This window comes from Erinaceus europaeus, chromosome 13 (assembly GCF_950295315.1).
Source record: "Erinaceus europaeus chromosome 13, mEriEur2.1, whole genome shotgun sequence".
Classification (NCBI taxonomy): Eukaryota; Metazoa; Chordata; class Mammalia; order Eulipotyphla; family Erinaceidae; genus Erinaceus; species Erinaceus europaeus.
Genome location: NC_080174.1, coordinates 86692237 through 86714445, shown reverse-complemented (window position 1 = coordinate 86714445; position 22209 = coordinate 86692237). Strand labels below are relative to the sequence as shown.

The 22209-nt window shown below is 41.8% G+C and overlaps 1 protein-coding gene across 1 annotated transcript in view; it reads right to left on the bottom strand.

Annotated features, from left to right (window-relative positions):
• Positions 1-1221: 1221 nt before the first annotated feature.
• Positions 1222-22209, bottom strand: part of IL23R (interleukin 23 receptor) — a 77948-nt gene continuing 56960 nt past the window's right edge. Inside the window, exons 7-10 of the mRNA XM_007538154.2 lie at positions 13583-13672; positions 9328-9430; positions 4567-4657; positions 1222-1997 (exon numbers count right to left, since the gene is read on the bottom strand). Of these exons, the coding sequence (XP_007538216.1) occupies positions 1344-1997; positions 4567-4657; positions 9328-9430; positions 13583-13672 (938 nt within the window). The 3' untranslated portion in view covers positions 1222-1343. The remainder of the gene's footprint in view (positions 1998-4566; positions 4658-9327; positions 9431-13582; positions 13673-22209) is intronic.

Here is a 22209-nt window from a genome sequence, read left to right as displayed (position 1 = left end):
TGAAGAGAAACCAGAACACCATTTCAGTACATGTGGTAGCAGGGATCAAATTGGTAGTCTCATACATGCAAGTTCTGTGCTGTACCAGTTGCTAACGTCTTGATTTAAAAATCCATTGAGGAGTTGGGTGGTAGCACAGGAGGTTAAGTGCAGATGGCACAAAGCGCAAGAACCGGCGTAAGGACCCCGGCTCCCCACCTGCAGGGGAGTCGCTTCACAGGCGATGAAGCAGGTCTGCAGGTGTCTGTCTTTCTCTCCCCCTCTCTGTCTTCCCCTCCTCTCTTGATTTCTCTCTGTCCTGTCCGACAACAATGACATCAATAATAACTACAACAGTAAAACAACAAGAACAACAAAAGGGAATAAATAATTAAATATAAATTTTTTTTAATCTGCTTAAGGGGGCCGGGTGGTGGCGCACCTGGTTGAGCGCACATGTTGCAATACACAAGGACCTGAGTTTGAGCCCCCAGTCCCCACCTGCAGGGGGAAAGCTTTGCAAGTGGTGAAGCAGGGCTACAGGTGTCTCTCTGTCTCTTTCCCTCTCCGTCTCCCCCTTCCTCTCGACTTTCTGACTGTCTCTATCCAATAAATAAATAAAGACCATAAATGTTTTTTTTTTTAAAAATTTAAATCCACTTAAGATACTTATTTCATGACCATTTACTTTGTACTATCTATTCATCATATAATAGGGAGATCCATGCCTTGTGGTGAGGGGGAATTAAAAGGGTCTAGCTGAGGCAGAGAACTGGTTCACCCAGGTAATGTGTTCACTCAGGTGGCTCCAACGTTGTGGTCTCATTCACTCTCGCTCTGTTTCTCTGTCTCTTCAAAACTTTTCTAAAGGAATATAACTGACACCCTTCTTTATACAGGAGATATATATATTTAATATTATTTATTTATTTATTCCCTTTTGTTGCCCTTATTGTTTTATTGTTGTAGTAATTATTGTTGTTGTTATTGATGTCATCATTGTTGAATAGGACAGAGAGAAATGGAGAGAGGAGGGGAAGACAAAGAGGAAGAGAGAAAGACAGACACCTGCAGACAGACCTGCTTCACCACCTGTGAAGCGACTGCCCTGCAGGTGGGGAGCTGGGGGCTCGAACCAGGATCCTTACTCTGGTCCTTGCGCTTTGCGCCACCTGTACTTAACCCACTGTGCTACTGGCCGACTCCCTACAGGAGATATTTCTAACATTGCTGCTTCTTTTATGACCATGAAGTATCTTCTGCCATTAGATTTTAATTCTGTAACTTTTTTTTTAAAAGACTAAACAAAATTTGTGTTGGGGGGGGGGGGCAGGCAGGTAGAGATTCAACTTTATAAGGCAGTTCTACTTTTCCAAGAGTAAAATCCTATTAAAGTGATTTTCCAAGACATTTTGTGGAAAATACGAATTCATAGATGGCAAATCCTCATTCAAGATCCCCAAGCAAGAGACAAAGTCATCAGGCAACAAGGTCTGCTCTGGTATCATTACAGTAGGTGAAGCATTTTCCAAAAGCAGGGCTGTTTCCCCTTCTCCTGAGTCTTGTATGCCTGAAGGATTACTCTCTGCTTGATTTGAAATAAGGTTCAAGTCTCCAAGAAATAACGTGTTGCTTTGAGAATTCATACTCGAGACAGAAAAAACAAAATGAGGATATTTTTGGAAACTGGCATTCTCTCCCAGGTCTAAGGAACTATCTGGTGGTTTAAAAGTTGGGGGAGTCATCTCTTCATGACTACCGAGGTGGCTTCCACCCATAAGAAATTCAGAAATCTGGGGTTTGTATCCAGTGTTGAGGTCAGGAATATACACAACAGTCGTGCCGGTGTGTGCAGATTTTTGCAGGCAGTCTCTTGGCTCCAAGGAATCTCTACTTGTTTCCTTTGTGTAGACTATGGGCTTGCGTTCTTCTGGGAGAAACACTTCTATCTCTGTAACCACCGGGTCAGCATATAAGACCTGTTGGCTGGAATTGCTACTCATAAACTTATTCTGTTCCTAGGAAGAAAAGACATATTAAAGGACTATAAAGGGATCATTGAATAAGGATTAGACTTCTGAGGGGCCGGGTGGTGGCTCACCTGGTTGAGTGCACATGTTATAATGCTCAAGAACCCAGGTTCAAGCCCCCCATCCCCACCTGCAGTGGGAAAGCTTTGTGAGTGGTGAAGCAGGTCTGCAGGTGTCTCTTTGTATCTCCCCCTTTTCTCTCCATTTCTGGCTGTGTCTATCTAATAAATAAATAAAGATAATAAAAATCATAAATACATATTTGCCTCCAGGGTTATCACTGTGGCTCAGTGCCTGCACTACGAATCCACTACTCCTGGAGGCCATTTTTCCCATTTTTGTTGCCCTTGTTGTTGTCATTGTTGTTTTTGGATAGGACAGACAGAAATTGAGAGAAGGGAAGACAGAGAGGGGGAGAGAAAGACAGACACCTGCAGACCTGTTTCACCACTTGTGAAGCGACCCCACTGCAGGTGGAGAGCCGGGGGCTCAAACTCGGATCCTTATGCCTCTCTCTGGTCCTTGAGCTTCCGGTCACATGTGCAAAACCTGTGTGCTACCTCCCGGACCCTATAAAAATATTTTTTTAAATAAAAATATAAAACAATTCTGCTTTCTCTCAGCATCCCTTTCTCTCTCCCTTGTCTTTTTCTTTTGAGATTTACTGACTTATTTTTATGAGAAAGAATGAGACAGCTAAGCTCTAGGCTATGAGGCAGTGAGGACCCAGCCTGGGACCTCATGCATACAACTGAGCTATCCCCAAGCCCCACTGTCCCCTCGATTTTTAAAAATGATTCTTATTTGTTATTAATAGTTGGCTACAAGATTATAAGATTGGGAGCGGGGGAGACAGCATAATGGTTATGCAAACAGATTCTCATGCCTGAGGCTCCTAAATCCCAGGTTCAATCCCCATAATCCGCACCACCATAAGCCAGAGCTGAGCAGTGCTCTGGTGTTTTTCTCTCTCTCTCTCTCTCTCTGCATCTCTCTCAAAAATAAAATTAATTAAAAAATATAAGATTGGGGACCTGGTGATAGCACAGCATGTTAAGCACACAAGGCGTGAAGCGCACGGACTGGCATAAGGATCCTGATTTCAGTCAACAAAAGGGGGGAAAAAGATGATAAGATTACAGGGTGTAGATTACAGGGCACCACACCCACCAACAAAGTTCTGTATTCCCAACCTCCCAAAGGTTTTCCATGTTCTCATGCTGATCCTAGATTCTACTAGCCACTTCTTACAGCAAACTTTCCACAAAAGAAACACACTATATGTACCTTTGCCCATCTCCTTTCTCTCTCTCTCTCTTTCTGGGTTATCTCTATCTCTGGTTCTAGGTGCCTGCACTATGAATCCACTGTTCCTGGTGGCCATTTTTTCCATTTTATTGGATAGGGCAGAGAGAAATTGAGAGAGGAGGGAGAGATAGAGAAGGAGAGAGGCATCCTCTATGGCCATAGCATCCTGAACACACTCAATCTCATTTATTCCCGGAAGCTAAGCAGCGTCAGGCCTGGTTAATACTAGGGTGGGACAAGGAGAGAGACACAGAGAGAGACACCTGCAGACCTGTTTCACGTCCCCTCTGCAGGTGGGGATCAGGGGCTCGAACCAGATCCTTGCACACATCTTTGTGCTTCAAACTATGTGTGCTCCATTGGGTGTGCTACCTCCGGACTCCCTCATCTTGTTCTCTCCACTTAGAATGTTGTCTCTTTCTCCTTAGCAGCTCCTGCCCATCTCTGAATATATCTCCTTGATACACTTCTCATGTTCTATCCCATGTCTGTTACTTCATTGCAATATTTGGATGCTATGTCTGTCCTACCCAAAGGTTTTGAGCCATTTTTGGCCAAACCAGAGAGAGGGTCCCAAAGTAAGTGGAACCCAAGCGAGAAAATTCTCTCCCGTAGTACACAGTCAGCCGCACACAGTCAGCCGCACACAGTCAGCCGCAGGTCCCTCTTAGTCAGCACAGTCCCTTCTTTTCTCAGCGCCGACCGTCTCAGTGCCCCCTTATCCTCTTTACTGATCTGGACGTCTGGCCTGTTTCTGAGGACACCACCTTCCATGGTCTGCTCATAGTTACTTGTCTGCATTGGATCTCAGGGTAAGGTGCTGCCCTCCCTGAGTTCTACCTGCTTCTTCTGTCTCCTGTGCAAACAGAACCCTCTCTGTGTCACTGGGGTTCACCCTGTTGACTTGTTCTGTCTTCCTCCTGTGCCTGAAATTATTTACTAATTGCCTGGCTAACTAGTGACTTCCACTAGCCTGGTCCAGAAAGCTTACTCTCCTCTTCTGCATAGTATTACTCAATCTTTCTTTTCTGCCCCCCAACTCTGTCTTCTTATCTTTCTTAAGCATGATTGGAAATATTAATTATATATATACATACATATATATATATTATCTTGTCCTGACATATCTGTATAATATGATAATATAGGCATACAATTCATTTATTTGAAAGGAAATCATACTCTAATTATCAGACTGTACTTTTGGTCTTAGCTGCCACTTGTTTTTTATTTGATGGCGATTAGTTACCTGTAGCATTTTCACGACTTTACTGTTTTCCATCTTTGGAATATCTTCATGAAGCCACTTTGGTATTAGCAATAAGGTTCTTCTTTTAATTCTAGAAAATTAAAAAGGACACAACATAAGGAGGAGTTTTACTTTAGGATTGGTGAAGACTATCATTTTAAAGATTAAGAAATTAACCAGAGTGGAATGCATGTGAAATATCAAAATTCATGATGTAGGAACTAAGATTTCCGTCTCTTTAAAAGTTATGGGGAAGAGGCCGCTGGTGGCATATCCGGTAGGACACACGTTTCCCTAGTTTGAGCCCCAACCTGCAGGGTCTTTAGAAGTGTTGAAGCAGTGCACCGGTGTCTCTTTCTCTCCTCCTCTTAATCCCTTTTTCCCCTTTCAGTCTCTCCCTGACTTTTTGATCAAGCACATTTTATCTTATTTTACTTTTGCTATTTTCAGGGCCTTGTACATGTGTGATTTTACTGTCCTGGGCAGACTTTTTCAGATAAAGAGTTAAACTTTACTTAGATTAACTTATTCTAAATTTTCTACTGGAACCTGTTGATAGTTCACTCCATATAATAGGTACCTTGCCATACACAGAGCCCAGGTGTGAGGCCCAGCACCATATGTGGGCACAGCACTGAGGGAAGCTCAGTGGATGGTGGAATTGTACTGTGAAGTTTATCTCTCCCTCATACTATCTATTTGAAATTTTAAAAGAATGACAACGTTGGTCCTAATTCTGCAAAAAAAAAAAAAATCTTTTGCTTGCAATTTGATCATAACTTTAAATGAAAGATTATCACATAAACAAGTGTCATCAATTCAGCAAAGCACATTTGCATGTGTCAAACCTGTGAGTAATTCTGTCTGTTGGGAGACTGTCACATGAAACAAGCAAATAGATTTCTTTTCTATTAACGGATTAGATATACTCTGTGTATGCTGGAGCAAAGGAACCCTCCTGCATAGCTGGTGGGAATGCCAATTGGTCCAACCTCTATGGAGAGCAGTGTGGAGAATTCTCAGAAGGCCAGAAGTGGACCTACCCTATGACCCTGCAACTCCTCTCCTAGGGATACATCCTAAGAAACCCAACACACCCGTATCCAAAAAGATCTGTGTACACCTATCTTCACAGCAGCATAATTTGTAATAGCCAAAACCTGGAAACAACCTAGGTGTCCAATGATAGATGAATGGCTGAGCAAGTCGTGGTATGAAGATGGCGGCTTGGAGGCAACACCTGGTGTGAGCTCTGCAAGGAAGCTGCTTTCAACCTGGGAATCTAGGGTGAGGGGAGGAATTTTAGGCCAGTGGTGGAGGAGAAGAGCAGGGTGGCACTGGAAAGACTCCTACAATCCACCCTTGGACTGGCAAACAGAGGCCAAAAAGGACAAAGGAAACAGGGATTTGACCTGAGCTTTTGGTTTGGCTGTTTCTTTCTGCACTCTTCCCACCCCAAGACCAACCCCTACACTGCTGCTCCTGGCAGGCCTCCTGTGGAACTAATTTCTCTCTCAAGATTCCTGGTTCAGCAAGAGTGTCCTTCAAAGGAGGAGGGATATCTTCCCAAGCAAAGCCTTTGTTGTTGTTTCTTTTTGAAGGGGGCTGGAGCTCTATCTGAGTGACAGAATACCTCACCAGCCAGGATCTTAGGCTTTCCTGGATTGGATTACCTGTCTTTCTTCATCTACCTCTTGAGTTGCTTCTTGTAATTGTTTGTTTTTGCTTGGTTTAGGAAGGGGACAAGGCTGTGTGGAGCCAATCTGGAGTGGTCTAATCTGCAGATTGCCTGTTAGTGATTTTTAAATTTATTTTACTTTATATCATTATTATTATTATTGTTTGCTCTTGTCTGTTTTCCCTTCTCTCCAAGTTGACCAAAATTAACTGTTGTTGCTTTTTCAATTGATAGGTGTCTGGGTGTGCTATATATTGTGGGAGGAATTTACTTTTCTTTCTCTCTTTTCTCCACTTTTCTGTTTCTTTCCTCCTAGCTGATTCAAAAAATTCTTTTTCCTCTTACTGTTTTTTTTCTTTTCTTTTCTTTCTGTATTCACTGGCACTTGTTTGTGAATTATTTTGTGGAAGAAGTCTGACTCGGAATGGGCTCGTTCTCTGTGTGTATGTGTGTGTCTCTCTCTCTTTTCTCCTTTCCTTTCTTTTCCCACTGTCTCTAGAATTTATAGTTGACAGTAGATTTGCTTGTCTATTCTTGCTTTGTCTTTTTTCTTTTCTTTTTTTCCTTTCTTTTTCTGTTTGTTTTTGGTTTTGGATTAGAGGTGCTACTTGGCTAATTGATTTTGTTTGAACTGTATCAATCTTTGCTTCAGTTGCTGTTGTTGTACTCTCTGAGGATTGTAATCTCATTTGTGAAAAGACTATCTTAGTGTGGCTTGTACTTACACAACACAACAACTGAAGAGTGACAGGACAGAGAAATACAAACCACATCAATTAAAAAAAAATGGTTAAATCGAGAGCAAATAAAACTGCTACCACAATGAATCAGGATAGAAGCCCAGAAGAAATCCCAAGTAAGTCAGAAGCAATTATAAATAAATAAAGTATCCAAGCAATTGTTGACCTATTAATCACAGAAATGAGAACAGCGATTGAGGAAAAGTCTGTCATAAATAGGGAAACAACAGATGAGACCCTCAAGGAAAATACCTTGAAGTAATTAGAGAACTGAAAGCCAAAATAGCTGAGCTAAGAGGCCAGCTAGAAGAACACGCTAGTATTGTAACTGAGCAAGGTAAAAAAAAAAAGGTGAACTGGAGAAGGAAGTTGAGGAAAGGGAAAACAGATTAACAGAAGCAGAAAACAGAATTAGCCAGAGAAGTAATCATCCTAGAGGAAATAATCTAAGAAAACTTCCCAGCCTAAGCAACAGAAAGAACACTATGATTCAAGAGGCCCAGAGAGTCCCAAACATAAAGTCGTGGTCTATATACATAATGGAATATTACTCAGCTATTAAAAATGCTGAATTAACCTTCTTTACCTCATCTTGAATGGAGCTTGAAGGAATCATGTGAAGTGAGATAAGTCATAAAGAGAAGGATAAATAGGAGATGATCCCACTTATAGACAGAAGATGAGAAATAAGAACAGAAGGGAAAACACAAAGCAGAACTTGGATTGGATTTGGTGTATTACCAAAGTAAAAGACTTGGAGTGGGGGAGTGGGGACAGTTCAGGTCTTGGAACATAATGGCAGAGGAGGACCTAGGTGGGAGGTGAGAGTGTTATGTGGAAAACTGAGAAATGTTACACATGTACCAACTACTATACTTTACTATAGACTATAAACCATTAATCCCCCCAATTAAAAAAAAAACTCATTGTAGTTAGTCAAATTTAGGAAATTGTTGTCTTGCTTTCTTTAAAGTTTCATTTTTCATGATCTAGTCATATATATTTAATAATATGATATGGGGCAGGGAATAAAGACTGTAAAAGATAATGAGCACTGGGACTGGGTGTTTAAAAACTAAGCTAATGGGCATTTTAGTGACATAGTCAAACATTACCACACTTCTCTTTACTATGATTCAACAAATTAATCTGGGTGGAATATGAGGCAGGTTGCAACTTAGCCACAGTAAGTAGTCCAGGACAGGAAAGGTAACTCAGCCTATTAGAGCACCAGTTTGCAAGCTTTGACTCCAGTAGTCTTTGTACAATCCCTGGCACTACCCTATGTGAAAGCTGAGTAGTGCTCTAGTCTGTTCTTGCCTTTCAAATAAAAACTCTTTTTAATTCAGGTGCTGTAGATAAACTTAAGGGCACAATGAGAAGTCAGTGCAGTGAAGGAGAAGCTATGTGTGGTGGTGTCAGTTGAACCTGGACTCTAGGCTTAGTACCTAGTACAGAATGAATGACCACTGCACCTCTCTAAGGCTCCTTCCCATAAGACAACTATGATTGAGGCTGTCACACTTTCTCACCAGTGGGAAGGGTAAGCCAAATGCATTTGTAGAGCATATAGTTGGGTTGGGTCTCCATCAGGCACTGGTCTTTTTTTTTCTTTCTTTCTTTCTTCCTTTCTCTTTTTTTAAATATTTTTATTTTATTTATTTATTCCCTTTTGTTGCCCTTGTTGTTTTATTGTTGTAGTTATTATTGTTGTTGTCGTTGTTGGATAGGACAGAGAGAAATGGAGAGAGGGGGGGAAGACAGAGAGGAGGAGAGAAAGATAGACACCTGCAGACCTACTTCACCGCCTGTGAAGCGACTCCCCTGCAGGTGGGGAGCCGGGGTTCGAACTGGGATCCTTACGCCGGTCCTTGTGCTTTGCACCACCTGCGCTTAACCCGCTGCGCTACAGCCCGATTCCCTCTTCCTTTCTCTTGAATAAAAGCACTGATGAATTTGTTTAAAAAAAAATTTATTTATTTATTTTCCCTTTTGTTGCCCTTTTTTTTTTATTGTTGTAGTTATTGTTGTTGTTGTTCTTGATGTCATCATTGTTGGATAGGACAGAGAGAAATGGAGAGAGGAGGGGAAGACAGAGAGGGAGAGAGAAAGATAGACACCTGCAGACCTGCTTCACCATCTGTGAAGCGACTCCCCTGCAGGTGGGGAGCCGGGGGCTAGAACCACTGGTCCTTGTACTTTGTGCCATGTGTGCTTAACCCGCTGCACTACTGACTGACTCCCAAGCATTGATGAATTTTGATAGTAAACAACTGAACTGATGACATCTTGTTGGATTATCCACCTGCTTTAAAATCAGAAAACAAATTCTACAAAACCTACCCAGTTCGGAGTGATCTATTAAATATCCCAATCAAAGAAAAAATTGACATTAGCACAGCAAAGAAGACCATTCCTGATAAAAGTCCAATGTCTTGTCTGTTGTCTGAAAAGGAAAAGAAATAATCACTTTATGTAAGCATTGATGTTCACATGGTGTCAAAGCACCACTCTCTGTTTACAGCAAAGGTCACTGAGCTCAGAGGAAAGAGGAAGAACAGAATTAACCTTTTCCCTGGGCTGTAAAGTGAATGTCCTTTCAAAGGGCACGGTTATGCCTTTTGCTTGCGAATGTTGGGCTGCTTGTTTTTGGTGTCAGTAGGTTTCTAGAAGTGCATCTATAGCAAATGTGGTCAGTATTAGACGCTTTTCTTAGCTTGTGCATGCATTTTTTTTTTTTTTTTTTATCTAAAAGGGCTTAGTGATGAACCTCATTTGGTTTGTCTGACACATATGAAAATTCCCAATTGTTTGTGAGAGTCTAAAACTTGGCACAATTACAGCTGAATTGTTTTTTTTTTCTTTTTAACCTCAGATGTGAGACAGATGCAGTTTGTAAAAAAAAAAAAAAAAAATCAATTATGTTTATTTATTTGATAGAGACAGCCAGAAATTGAGAGGAAAGAAGATATTGAGAGGGGAGAGACACCTGCACACTACTTCACCACTCATGAAGGTTTCCTTCTGTAGGTGGGGACTGGGGACTTGAACCCCAGGTCCCTGTGAGTTGTAACAAGTGTGCTCAACCAGGTGTGCCACCACCCAGCTCCATGTAAAAATAATTTTCTGCTGAGAGAAGACTTTTACTCTATTGATCAAAATACATTATGGCAAAGAAATGAAATCTGCTATATATTGTGTGTTCACATTTAGTTTTAAAACAATACTGTTTGGGGCCAGGTGATGGTGCACCTGGTTAAGCGCACACACTACAGTGTGCAGGGACCCGGGTTCAAGCCCCTGGTCCTCACCTGCAGGGGGGGGGAGCTTCACAAGTGGTAAAGCAGAGCTGCAGGTATCTCTCTGTCTCTCTCTGTCTACCCCTCCTCTCTCAATTTCTCTCCATATCTATCCAATAATAAAAATAAATTAGAAAACAATCAACGCTGTTTGTGCATTTTAAAGTTGAATTAGTCCCCTTACCTCTATAAATTCGTATAGTATATTCAGTAAGTTACTTCCCAGGCTTACCACATGTTGTCCCTAGTCTGTGAGAAATTCCATCTCCCAATAGAAACTGTAATTGATGTAACTTGGCGCAGGGTTTGTTGTGAGTTGTGTTGGATATTGACTTCCTTCTCTTAGGCAAATGTTTGTTGGCTCCTTACCACACGGCCCTGCCCTAGTTACTTCTAGTGTTCGCTTGGAAGTCTCTATCACCTTCTCTCTCCTCAAGTCAACTGGTGGGGAGGAACCTGTGTAATTTTAGTTGACCCCAAATTCCTAGATGTGGAATTGTTTTCCTAGGACTTAAAAAACGGGATAGCTCAAGTTTTCAGGAAAGGAATGGGAGGTACTTGGGCATTAACTGGCTGGAAGACAACAGAGAAACCTCAGATCAATGTGGGGGTCTAGCAAAGGGGAGTAAGAAACAGGACAGAGTGACTGGCCAACAGCAGCCCAAGATACCAGTGTTTTATCTGGACTCTCCCACTCAGCAGCTCTGTAACCTCAAGGCATCATTATAAACTTGTTGAAGCTCTGGTTTCCTCTTCTGTAAAATAGAAATAATAATACCTATCTAACAGGGCTGCTCTGAGTTCCTAGCCTTCCCAATTCCCACCCAAATAGCAAGACGCAGGTCTGTGTAGGCTTCTGTAATTAGGAGTCTGTATGGAACCTTTATATCTGGTTCAGCACTGTTTCCCACCTATAGGTTCCAAACAAAGGTCATTATCCTGCTTCCTCTTTCATCACAACACTTAAAACAATCTCCCTTTTTTCTTCTTATTTTGTTGGTTTTTCTCTCTTATCTATCTAGAATGGAAGTTCCATGATGATATAGACTTAGTTCATTTTTTAAATTCACATATTTAATTCTTCATTTCTTCCCCACATATTTAATTCTACATTTCTTCCCTTTGCTTTTTAATTTTTTTTTTTGCTATTTGTTTTTTAATTTGTATTTTATTTATTTATTTTTACCAGAGCACTGCACAGCTCTGGCTTATGGTGGTGCTGGAGGACTGAACCTGGGATCTGAGAGCCTTAGGCATGAGAGTCTGTTTGCATAACCATTATGCTGTCTCCCCCAGCTCTATTTCTCCTCCTCCTCCTCTTCTTCTTCTCTTTTTAATATTTATTTGATTTATTTTATGAGACAGTGGTTTTATTTCTGGACCTTAGACTTGCAAGAACCACATTCAACAAGAGTCATCTCCCTGGCCACTGTTGATTTTTTCACTGTTGATTTCTCAGCACCATAACATATACATACATACTAATTATTTAATAATAATTTGTCAACAAAATTCCAAAGAATCTCAACATAACCTGTAACAATTTTTCTACGACGCCTGTCAGATTTCTGTGTGGCATTTTCAATGAGGAACTCCTATTTCAGTGGAGGAGACAGCATAACTGTTATGCAAAAGACTTCCAAGCTTGATGCTCTAAAGTCTCAGCGTCCATCTGCTCTACAGTAAGGCAGAGCTTAGCAGTGCTCTGGGAAAAAAGAAAAAAAGAAAAAAAAAAGAAAAGAAAGAAAAATGTCAAGTTATTTTTACTCCTTATATAGTGTGATCTGATATCCTTTTATACCTACCACTGCTTATCAATGACAAAAGGCTGAACCACAATAACAAATAAACTAGCAGTTGCCTTGTATCAGAGCAGAAACTTCAGAATTTGAAAAACAAGACATAGGATTAAATGTTTGTCTTCCTGATTTCACTTAGCATAGTCATTTCCAGTGGCATCTATTTTGTCTAGAAAGACATTGTGGGTTTTTGTGCGTGTGTGTATTTTTTTTAATGGTAGAGTAGTATTCCATTGAGTTTATGTCTTACAACTTCATTATCTAGTCATTTATTAATGGGCATTTAGATTTAAAAAAAAAAAATTCGTGGTTCCCCTCCTGTAAAATACAAATAACTAAAACAAGTGAAACTGAAATAATGAAACTTAAGCTGACTCTTAAGTTCTGTGAAATATATGGTTATTGGAGGAAACAGACAGGGGGGAAAAAGGGTGAAGATGGTCAGAAAGAGGGTCTATTCAGTGGGGGTACACCAGGTTAAGTGTTCACATTACAGTGCTCAAGGACCCCGGTTCAAGCCCTTGGTCACCACCTGCAGGGGGAAAGCTTCAGGAGTGGTGAAGCAGGCCTGCAGGTGTCTCTCTGTCTTTTTCCATTTCTATCCCCCCTCCCCTCTCAAGAATCTCTCTGTCTCTATCCAATAATAAGTGTATATATATATAAGGGTCTCTGGTGTAATGGCACTAGAACTTTGGCAGTGAGTATAGTGAGTCACATATACATGTATATGTGTAGACAACTAAAAACCCTACAGTATTACAAAACTAGTGTTTAGTCAGTAGGCAGAGCAAGAAGATAAAGATAGAAAGGGAGAAAGAGAGGAAGAAAGAAAGAGAGAAAGGAAGAAAGAAAGAAAGAAAGAGAGAGAGAGAGAAAGGGGAGAGAGAGATAGAGAGAGACAGAGCAAAAGCATTTTAGCTTGTTTCTTAGCAAGTGTGGTTGAGGACAAGTTCCTCAGCATCGCTGAGGTCAGGCTTTCCCACCAAAATTGTTTTGATGCCTCGGGGAGAAAAATGATGTTGATAAAGCTCTACCACAAGGAAGACACTCAATACATATTTTCAAAGATTTAGAGAGGGAGAGAGAGAGAGAGGCGCTAGAACAGAACACTGATCAGATCTGGGTTATGGTGGAACTGGGAATTGAGCATGGAATCTCAGAGCCTTGGATATGAAACACTTTTGCATAACCATAATGCTGTGTGCTTTCTGTAGATCAGTAATCAGCGAAGATGTGCTTGCGGTTGAATTGAGGAGTGGTTACTGTGTATCTCATCTGCCTTCTCCATGGGCTAGATACATTCACATTTCAAGTCAGTGCTAAGCTCCAAACCTCAATTTTTCATTCTGAAGAATTACTGACTGAATCGGGCTGGGGAGACAGCACATGGCATACCATATACCCAGAAACTTACGTCTGACGCAGAATTTTTTTCAATATGAAGTGCTAAAATGAATGATGAGTAAGGATTATTCAAAATTCTTAGCATTCTTTTCTTACCGGAAATAAGGTGTTCTTTAAATGTGGAAGTTATTAAAAGCCCAGAATTCTGAGTCTCACGTTGGGATGACTTCAAGGCGGTCTGGGGAACTGAAAAAACAAAACAGCATCAGTGTTTTTTCATTTTATACTCAAGTTATTCAGTCTCTTTTCCTTGAAAGAATATTTTGTTTATTTAGAATAAGAGATAGGAGGAGAGTGAAAGAAAACTTATACCAAGAAGATTTATTTCATTTCCTGGACCCCAAAAAACACACAATAACTGTTTTCTACCATATTCCTTGCAATAGATGAGGCCATAAAGTAAAGTTCTCCTTCAGAGCCTCCAACGTGTCATTTTTGTCTTTGCACTGCTCACCTTTTTTTTTTTTTTTTTTTTAGCTCCATGTGAGAAGCCCAGTTTTGATAAGCAGACACTTTTGAGGTTGTGACACAGGGGTGGAATGCCGATAATGACTTCCTCTGCTCCTCTCTGCTGGCAAAAACCCGGAGGAACCCTGTCTAGTCATAACGGCTGTTGGGACATTGCTAATGCAAGCCTCTGACCAGGGCATGGTCCGCTGTCTTGGCAGCTAGCTGGCTTTCAGTCTAAACTCAAAAGAGACTTGGACTTGTGCCTTCCTCATGTCTTTCCACTTGATAATTATAAAGTACCAGAGGTGACATCAAGGACACCAGTCTCCCAGCTAACAGAAGACATCCTGAAAAGAGTTCTCAGCTCTGGAACCATAAGAATGCCTCAAGGTCTATTTTGTCAGCCATTCTGATTTCATTGTTTAAACTGTTCTTTTTAAAGAAATGCTTTTGGGGCCAGGGAGAAATCACAATTTGAGGAGTTCTTATCTGCCACCCAGATCATACAGGTTTGCATATGTGACGCTGGTAATTCTCTTTAAGAAAAGTATCATATAATATTCTCCCCACCCTCAATGTCCAATCACATAGTTTTAACAGAAAAGTTCCTGTAGGTTTTCAAGAAAAAAAAATTTTTTTTAATTAACTTTATTGGATAGAGAGCTAGATATTGAGAAGGAAGAGAGTGACAGAGAGGGAGAGAGACAAAGAGACACCTGCAGTACTGCTTCACCACTCGTGAAGCTTCTTTCCCTTGCAGGTGGGCACTGGGCTTGAACCTGCTTCTTTGTGCACTGTAAGATGTGCGCTCAACCAGGTGCACCACGACCTGGTCCTTAAAATATATCATTTTGATAGGACAGAGAGAAACTGGAGAGGAGGGGAAGATAGAAAGACACCTGTAGCCTTGTTTCAATGCTTACAAATCTTTCCCCCCTCCCCTGCCCTCCTCAGGTGGGGACTGGGGACTTCAACCTGGGTCCTTACGCATGATAATGTGTATGTGAGCTCAACCAGGGGCACCATGACCCAGCCCCTAGTTTTTGGAAGTTTTTGAAAAAGACTGAGAGATTTTAGAATGTGAAAACGTGGGAGTCAGGCAGTAGCGCAGTGGGTTAAGTGCGCATGGCGCAAAGCACAAGGACCAGCCTAAGGATCTCGGTTTGAGCCCCTGGCTCCCCACCTGCAGGGGAGTCACTTTACAGGCGGTGAAGCAGGTCTGCAGGTGTCTATCTTTCTCTCCCCATCTCTGTCTTTGCCTCCTCTCTCCATTTCTCTCTGTCCTATCCAACAACAACGACATCAATAACAACAACAATAATTACCGCAAGAAAACAACAAGGGCAACAAAAGGAATAAATAAATAATTCTTAAGAATGTGAAAATGTCAGAAAGACCGAACATTTCTTCTTGTGCTTTTTTGTTTGTTTGTTTGGTTGGTTGGTTTTTTAAATTCTAGTTTCCCTCCAGCAAGAGGAAAAATGCTTCAGTGTTAATTGTGACAAATCAAGATTTCTTCTGGAGTTCTCAGTGTCCTTTCTTCCGAAGTGTGAGGGTCTATCAAGCTCTAGAGGGGCAAGGTTATTTCTTCATGGACAGCGGCCAAGTTTGTTCATCTAAATTAGTGTTGTCTAGACTTATGTTCATTCTCAAGGAATAAAAAGCAGGAATATTTATCTACATTATTGTGAAACTAAGAAGAGAAATATTACATTAAAATGTAACACAATTTCAGGTTGGCAAACCATAGTTTATAAAATACGTTGCTAGATTACTTTCCCCTCTACTTTTACCAAGTTAGTGTTTTCTATAAAATTATATATGGTGCGTGTTTTTAATACACATTAATGGGATTTTGTTGTATAAACTGCATCTGGGTTTTTTGGCAGTGATGCTTCAACTAACAGTTTGCCTCACATAGAACAATTTTCATAAAACCAGTAGAGAATAAACACAGTTCTTTCTAAGAGTTTTTTTAACTACTACCGTTTAAAAGCAACCAGTTGTGCTAATTTAAATTAGGTTAAAGTCATTTAAAAGAGATGTTTAATTTTCAGAAAGCAATTTCATAAAGAATCATATATCCAAAATAAGATGATATATAGTCAGAAAAAAGAAAAAAGCCAATGACAAAGATTTTTTTTTTTTTTTTTTTACCAGAGCACTGCTCAGCTCTGGCTTATGGTGGTACAGGGGATTGAACCTGGGACTTTGGAGCCTCAGGCATGAGAGTCTCTTTACATAACCATTATGCTGTCTACCCCTGCCCAATAACAAAGATTTTTAAACATAGGGCAGAAATAAAGTCATATGACTATATTCTTCGTGGCATACTGCCACCAAGTGGCTAGGTGATTTCTTTTAAAACTATACTTAACATTCTTCATCATAAAAGCAGTAACTGTAACAGAAGAACTTTGATTATTTATTATTATTTTTTTACCAGTACAATATTCAGCTCTTTTTATTTTTATTTTTTATTTATAAAAAGGAAACACTGACAAAACCATAGGATAAGAGGGGTAACTCCACACAATCAATTCCCACCATCTGATCACCAGATCTCTGTATCCCACCCCCTCCCCTGATAGCTTTCCTATTCTTTATCCCTCTGGGAGCATGGACCCAAGGTCATTGTGGGGTGCAGAAGGTGGAAGGTCTGGCTTCTGTAATTGCTTCCCCGCTGAACATGGGCATTGACAGCTCTTATAGTGGTAACTGGGGGCGCACGGGGAGTGGGCTGCGGCTGGGAGAGATTGAACCTGGGACCTGGGACATGGGGGCCTCTGGTATGAGAGTATGTTTGCATAACCATTATGCAATTTCCCCACCCTGAACAGAACTTTAAAAGAAAAGGGTAGAGGGTAGATAGCATAATTGTTATGCAAAGAGATTTTCATGCCTGAGGCTCCAAAAGTCCTGCTCAATGACCCTCCCCCACCCCACCCCCACCATAAACCAGAGCTGAACATTGCTCAGATAAAAAAAAAAAATAAAAGAAAGAAAAAGGGCAAAGAAAAGGGTCATCATAACCTCACCCCCTAAATCCACCTGATATCAGCATTTTATAGTATTTCTAAGTGTTTTGAGATCCAAAAGTACAAACACAGGAAGATGTGTACATGCACAGAGCCTTTTTTATTTTATTTTTATTATTATTTATTTTCCCTTTTTGCCCTTGTTGTTTTGTTATTTGTAGTTATTATTGATGCCATCATTGTTGGATAGGACAGAGAGAAATGGAGAGAGGAGGGGAAGACAGAGAGGGGGAGAGAAAGATAGACACCTGCTGACCTGCTTCACCGCCTGTAAAGCAATTTCCCTGTGAAGTGACTCCCCTGCAGGTGGAGAGCCAGGGGCTCAACCCAGATCCTTACTCTGGTCCTTGTGCTTTGTGCCACATGCACTTAACCCACTGCGCTATCACCCAACTCCCACACAGAGCCTTTATAACCAGCCAACCAACCAAACAACAAAAAAAAAAACCGTACTGCTTATAAATTTTAATGATCAGTGTCTTGCTTAATGTGAAAGAAAAATCCTTTGGTGCTTTCACATTGTTTTAGGTCTGTAGTGGTATGTTCACAGCTCGGCACTTGGAACAGATGATTCGTTATGACTACTACTTTCACAGCACATGCTTAAGCATATTTAGGAATTTCAAATCATCTTTAATTTGGCAGGAATTTTTATGTAACTTCTACACACTGACTTTGGACTTCAAAGTTAGTCTTCCAGAAGACAGTGTGTTCATGAGGAATGTAGAGTGGCTTCCAACAAAAAAATGTAGCTTCTGGGGGCCAGGTGGTCGGGAGGTAGCACAGCGGGTTAAGTGCACATGGCGCAAAGTGCAAGGACCAGTGCAAGCATCCTGGTTCGAGCCCCTGGCTCCCCACCTGCAGGGGGCTCTCTTCATGGGCAGTGAAGCAGGTCTGCAGGTGTCTCACCCTCTCTGTCTTCCCCTCCTCTCTCCATTTCTCTCTGTCCTATCCAACAATGACAACAGTAATGACAATAACAATAATAAGAACAACAAGGGCGACAAGGATAACAAAAATGGGAGGAAATCTTCTCTGTCCTTTCACATAAAATAAATCAACAAAAAATGTAGCTTCTTACTCTTGGACAAAACTAGAAACACAGCTTAACTAATTCCTTGGCTCATCAGACACCACCATAATTTAATCAATGCTGCTTACGAGGACTTAGTCTTAGCAATATGTTCCCTCTGTTTCTTAGGGATGGTGTCAAGCCCATTTCCTTAGCTTTCCTCTCTACGTCCACCATGGAAAAGAAAGTATGTAATCTTTCTCAGTGGTCACTCAATACAAAATCTAGAGTTACCCTCAGTATTTGGAGGGGTTGCTTCCAGCACCTGCACAGATACTAAAGTTTATCGATGCTCGGGTCCTGCTGTGACACAGCACGGATTTGGGGACTGGCATCAGCCTATGAATGCAGTATGGGCTTATGCAAACCCATAAGGGATTGTGGGTGTGTCCTAACTAATTTAAGCACATGCCTGGCAGAAGTCAGGCTCTTTCCCCCGTGCCTTCTCTTTCAGCCTCTCTTCCTCTGTGCTCTAAGTGGCTGTTTCACACCCCAGGACCTGCCATGCAGCTTCTCCTTGGACCTGAACACGTAGAGCCGTGGAGCCGACTTCTGGTAAACTTAGCTTAAAAGACTCGTGCTTCTCCGCCCATAATGACTCGCTGATATTTGCCTCATTGCCATACAGAAAACAACCACCATGTAATACAATTTGCTTGTCTTCACCCTGTGTCAGGCTGTACCCCCAAAGTCCTCTTTTTTTTTCAATCACAATAAAGCCCCTTATGTAAAAGGGCATAGTTTTTGCCTGTAGCCTATTTACAGTCTTCCATACACTGTTAAGTCAACTCTGCATTACTGACAGGGCCTAATAAAATGTAAGTAATGGTTAAACTCTATTGTCTGGGGAACAATGACAAGAAACAAAATGCCTGCACATGCTCAGCCATCATATGTCTAACTCTGTGTGTTCAATCCAAGGTTAGTTGAATCTGAGACCGTGGGAGCTGTGGACACAAAGGACCAGTTGTACTAATTGGGTTCTGCAGACTGTATTAGACTTTACTTACATCTTCTCATCCAATCCTTGTAAGAGCCCCATCAGGTAGATATTGCAACTGCCCTCATTTAACGGATGAGAAGATAAAAGATGTGTAAGGGGTCAATGACTTATCCAAAGTTGCCCAGGTGGAGGTTGAAGAATAAAGCTTCCTATCTAATTTGGAGTCATTGTTTTGCTGCTTTCTATTAGCAAGTGTTTTCCCTTCTGTAAGAAAAGGACTCTGAGTGGGGCTGTTCAAATCAGCTCTGCAAGCTGCAGCTTTTCTGCTGAGACTTACTCTCCACTTCCCTGGCCACTGACTGAGGGCTTGAACTAGGGTCCTTACACATTGCAACATGTTCACTCTGTCGGGCATTAAGCCAGCCTCCCCCCACCCCCCCACACACACACTGCTCCATCCTGCATTGCTGATACATGGCCTATTTACATAATGGTTGTTTTGCCTGAAAGAGCCCCACCCATCCCATTGATCTGTCTTCTTTCTACCTTGAGACCCGCCCTGCCTGCAGGGTAACATTAATCCCACCAGTTAAAACCCTCGCAACAGTTGCTAAGGAAGCTTCTACTTTCCTGGAGTGTTTTTGCCTTTCTCCGCCCCCTTTTGTAGCCATTTCCGTTTCCACCTTGCCACTTCTGGTTCTATCCTATGAAAACATTGGCTCTCTGATCAATAGATCCTTTTGCATTACCACACTGCACGAGTTCCTGAGTCATCTATCTCACACATCGCTGAGTGAGTAGCAGGCCAGGCTGAGTCCAGTCGAGTCCTCTCCAACCCAGAGAGCACATGCCCGGAGAAGAGGCACCCGCAGGCTAGCCTGGCAGACAATGAAGTGTACTTGTGCTGAGCCAATTAGTACTGACTAGGAGAATTTTCCAACCTGATGGAGATGTCCAGTGATGGTGGAGAGAGGGATCTGTTAGAGGTCTAGGTCCATCATATCTATGTAGGAATCCCAGGATTCCCTGAGTTGGGCCTCAGATGATGGGGTGGCCTGGTAGTGACCAAAAGGGCCATCGTTAAAATGTGCTGGTCTCTTGCCCTCATCCAGCTTATGTAGTCCTTATTTTATCTGACAGGGTTAGACTTAGAGAGGTTGAGGGAAGTGAAACAGGAAGTAGGTGAGGAGGGTATCTAGATCTAACTAGAATAGATCTGATTTGGTACTTTATGGTGTTTTTTGTAGGTCTTTCTACTTGTTTGCTGCACTTAGTCACTGTAGACTATTGCACACTTTCAGTTTAAGGTAGATATTTCCCCCTAATTTATGGATACATGTGTCCTATCCTATGGGCCCTGGTCAATATCTAGGTTCTGTAACTTTGTTAGGAAGAGCACTACCTGAAATGGAACTAAGGAGTCCTATGAGCTAGGAAAGGTCTCCCCTGAGTGCTGGAGCTGGGGGGTTGACATCTGAGGCCTGATGTCTCTGTTCGCAGTCTGAAGTGAAACATGTCGAGGTAGCACTGGCTGCACTGATTTGGCTGAGATCCGCAGATACAGTATCAAATGGTCTGGATCAAGAGAAGCATGAAGGGAAACTAGCAAAGCCCCAGAGGTTCCAGGATTGGGAGTAATCTGTGTTTATTATAGAGACTGAGGAAGGTTCCTTGCTGTCTTACAGTTTAAGAAGGTAATAGATCATTATTATTATAATCCTGCCCTCCATGTAGAACAACAATGGTAGAAACTGCCCCACTCTCTGAAGGGAGGCTGGGTCAACATACTCTGCCATCTCCAGGAAGATGGGTCCTGGAATGAGGGCAGCCTAGAATGTTCCTAGCTGTGACCATGGAATGCCAGCTCAGACCTAAAGGGACACAGAGCTTACACAGGGTTCCTGTGTAATATGAGCCCCAGATCAAATTGGTGGATTTACAGTTAACAGCATTTATGGACTTTCCCCCACATTTGTGAGCTACTTCCTGCTCTGATCCAGCTTTCTAGTCCTGTTCTAAATTCTGATACCATCTTCCCAGACAATACCTGTAGTTCACCTGCATATTAGCTGTTGGGCTCAGGCAAAAATGAGTAAAGTTAGGCCCCATGAAATATACCTAGAATAGACTTCCTAACTTCTTCCAGCATGGAAACCCCAAACTTCATCTGCTATACTCTTATCTTTAGCTTCCTGATTATCAAACAGTTCATTTAATCTTTAACAATTTGTTTGCTTTATATCTTAATGCTTTTCTTTTTTTTTTTAAATTTTTTTAATATTTTATTTATTCCCTTTTGTTGCCCTTGTTGTTTTATTGTTGTGGTTATTGTTGTTGTTGTCGTTGTTGGATAGGACAGAGAGAAATGGAGAGAGGAGGGGAAGACAGAGAGGAGGAGAGAAAGATAGACACCTGCAGACCTGCTTCACCGCCTGTGAAGCGACTCCCCTGCAGGTGGGGAGTTGGGGTTCGAACCGGGATCCTTATGCCGGTCCTTGTGCTTTGCGCCACCTGCGCTTAACCCACTGCACTACAGCCCAACTCCCCATCTTAATGCTTTTCAGCCACCAAGTGGCAGGTGCTACCATGATGTCAGCCTGACTTCCCTGGGCTGAGGACCTCACCAATGTGTCCTGAAACCCCACCTCCCCAGAGCCCTGCCCCAGTAGGGAAAGATAAAAATGGGCTAGAGGTGTGGGTCTACCTGCCAACATCCATGTCCAGCAGAGAAGCAATTACCACCTTCTGCATCCCATAAAGATTTTTGGTGCATGCTCCCAGAGGGATAAAGAATAGGGAAGCTTTCAATGAAGGGGAAGGGATACACTCTGGTGCTGGGAACTGTATGGAATTGTACCCCTTATCCCACAATCTTGATAATCATTATTAAATCACTAATAAAAATTTTTAAAAAAATTTTCCAGCCTACAGTTTTTTCTTCTGAAAATCAATTACTTTTCAAGACTACACAAGCAAGACATGCCAAGTGCACTATACATGCACTTGAAAAGTATTGATGAAAGAGGCCAGGTGGTGGTGCACCTGGTTGAGCACACATGCTACAATGTTCAAGGACCTGGGTTCAAGCCCCCAGTCCCACTTGCAGGGGGAAAGTTTTGCAAGTGGTGGAGTAGTGTTGCAGATGTCTCCCTGTCTCTTTCCCTTTATGTCTCTCAATTTCTGGCTGTCTCTATCCAACAAATAAGGATGATAATAATTT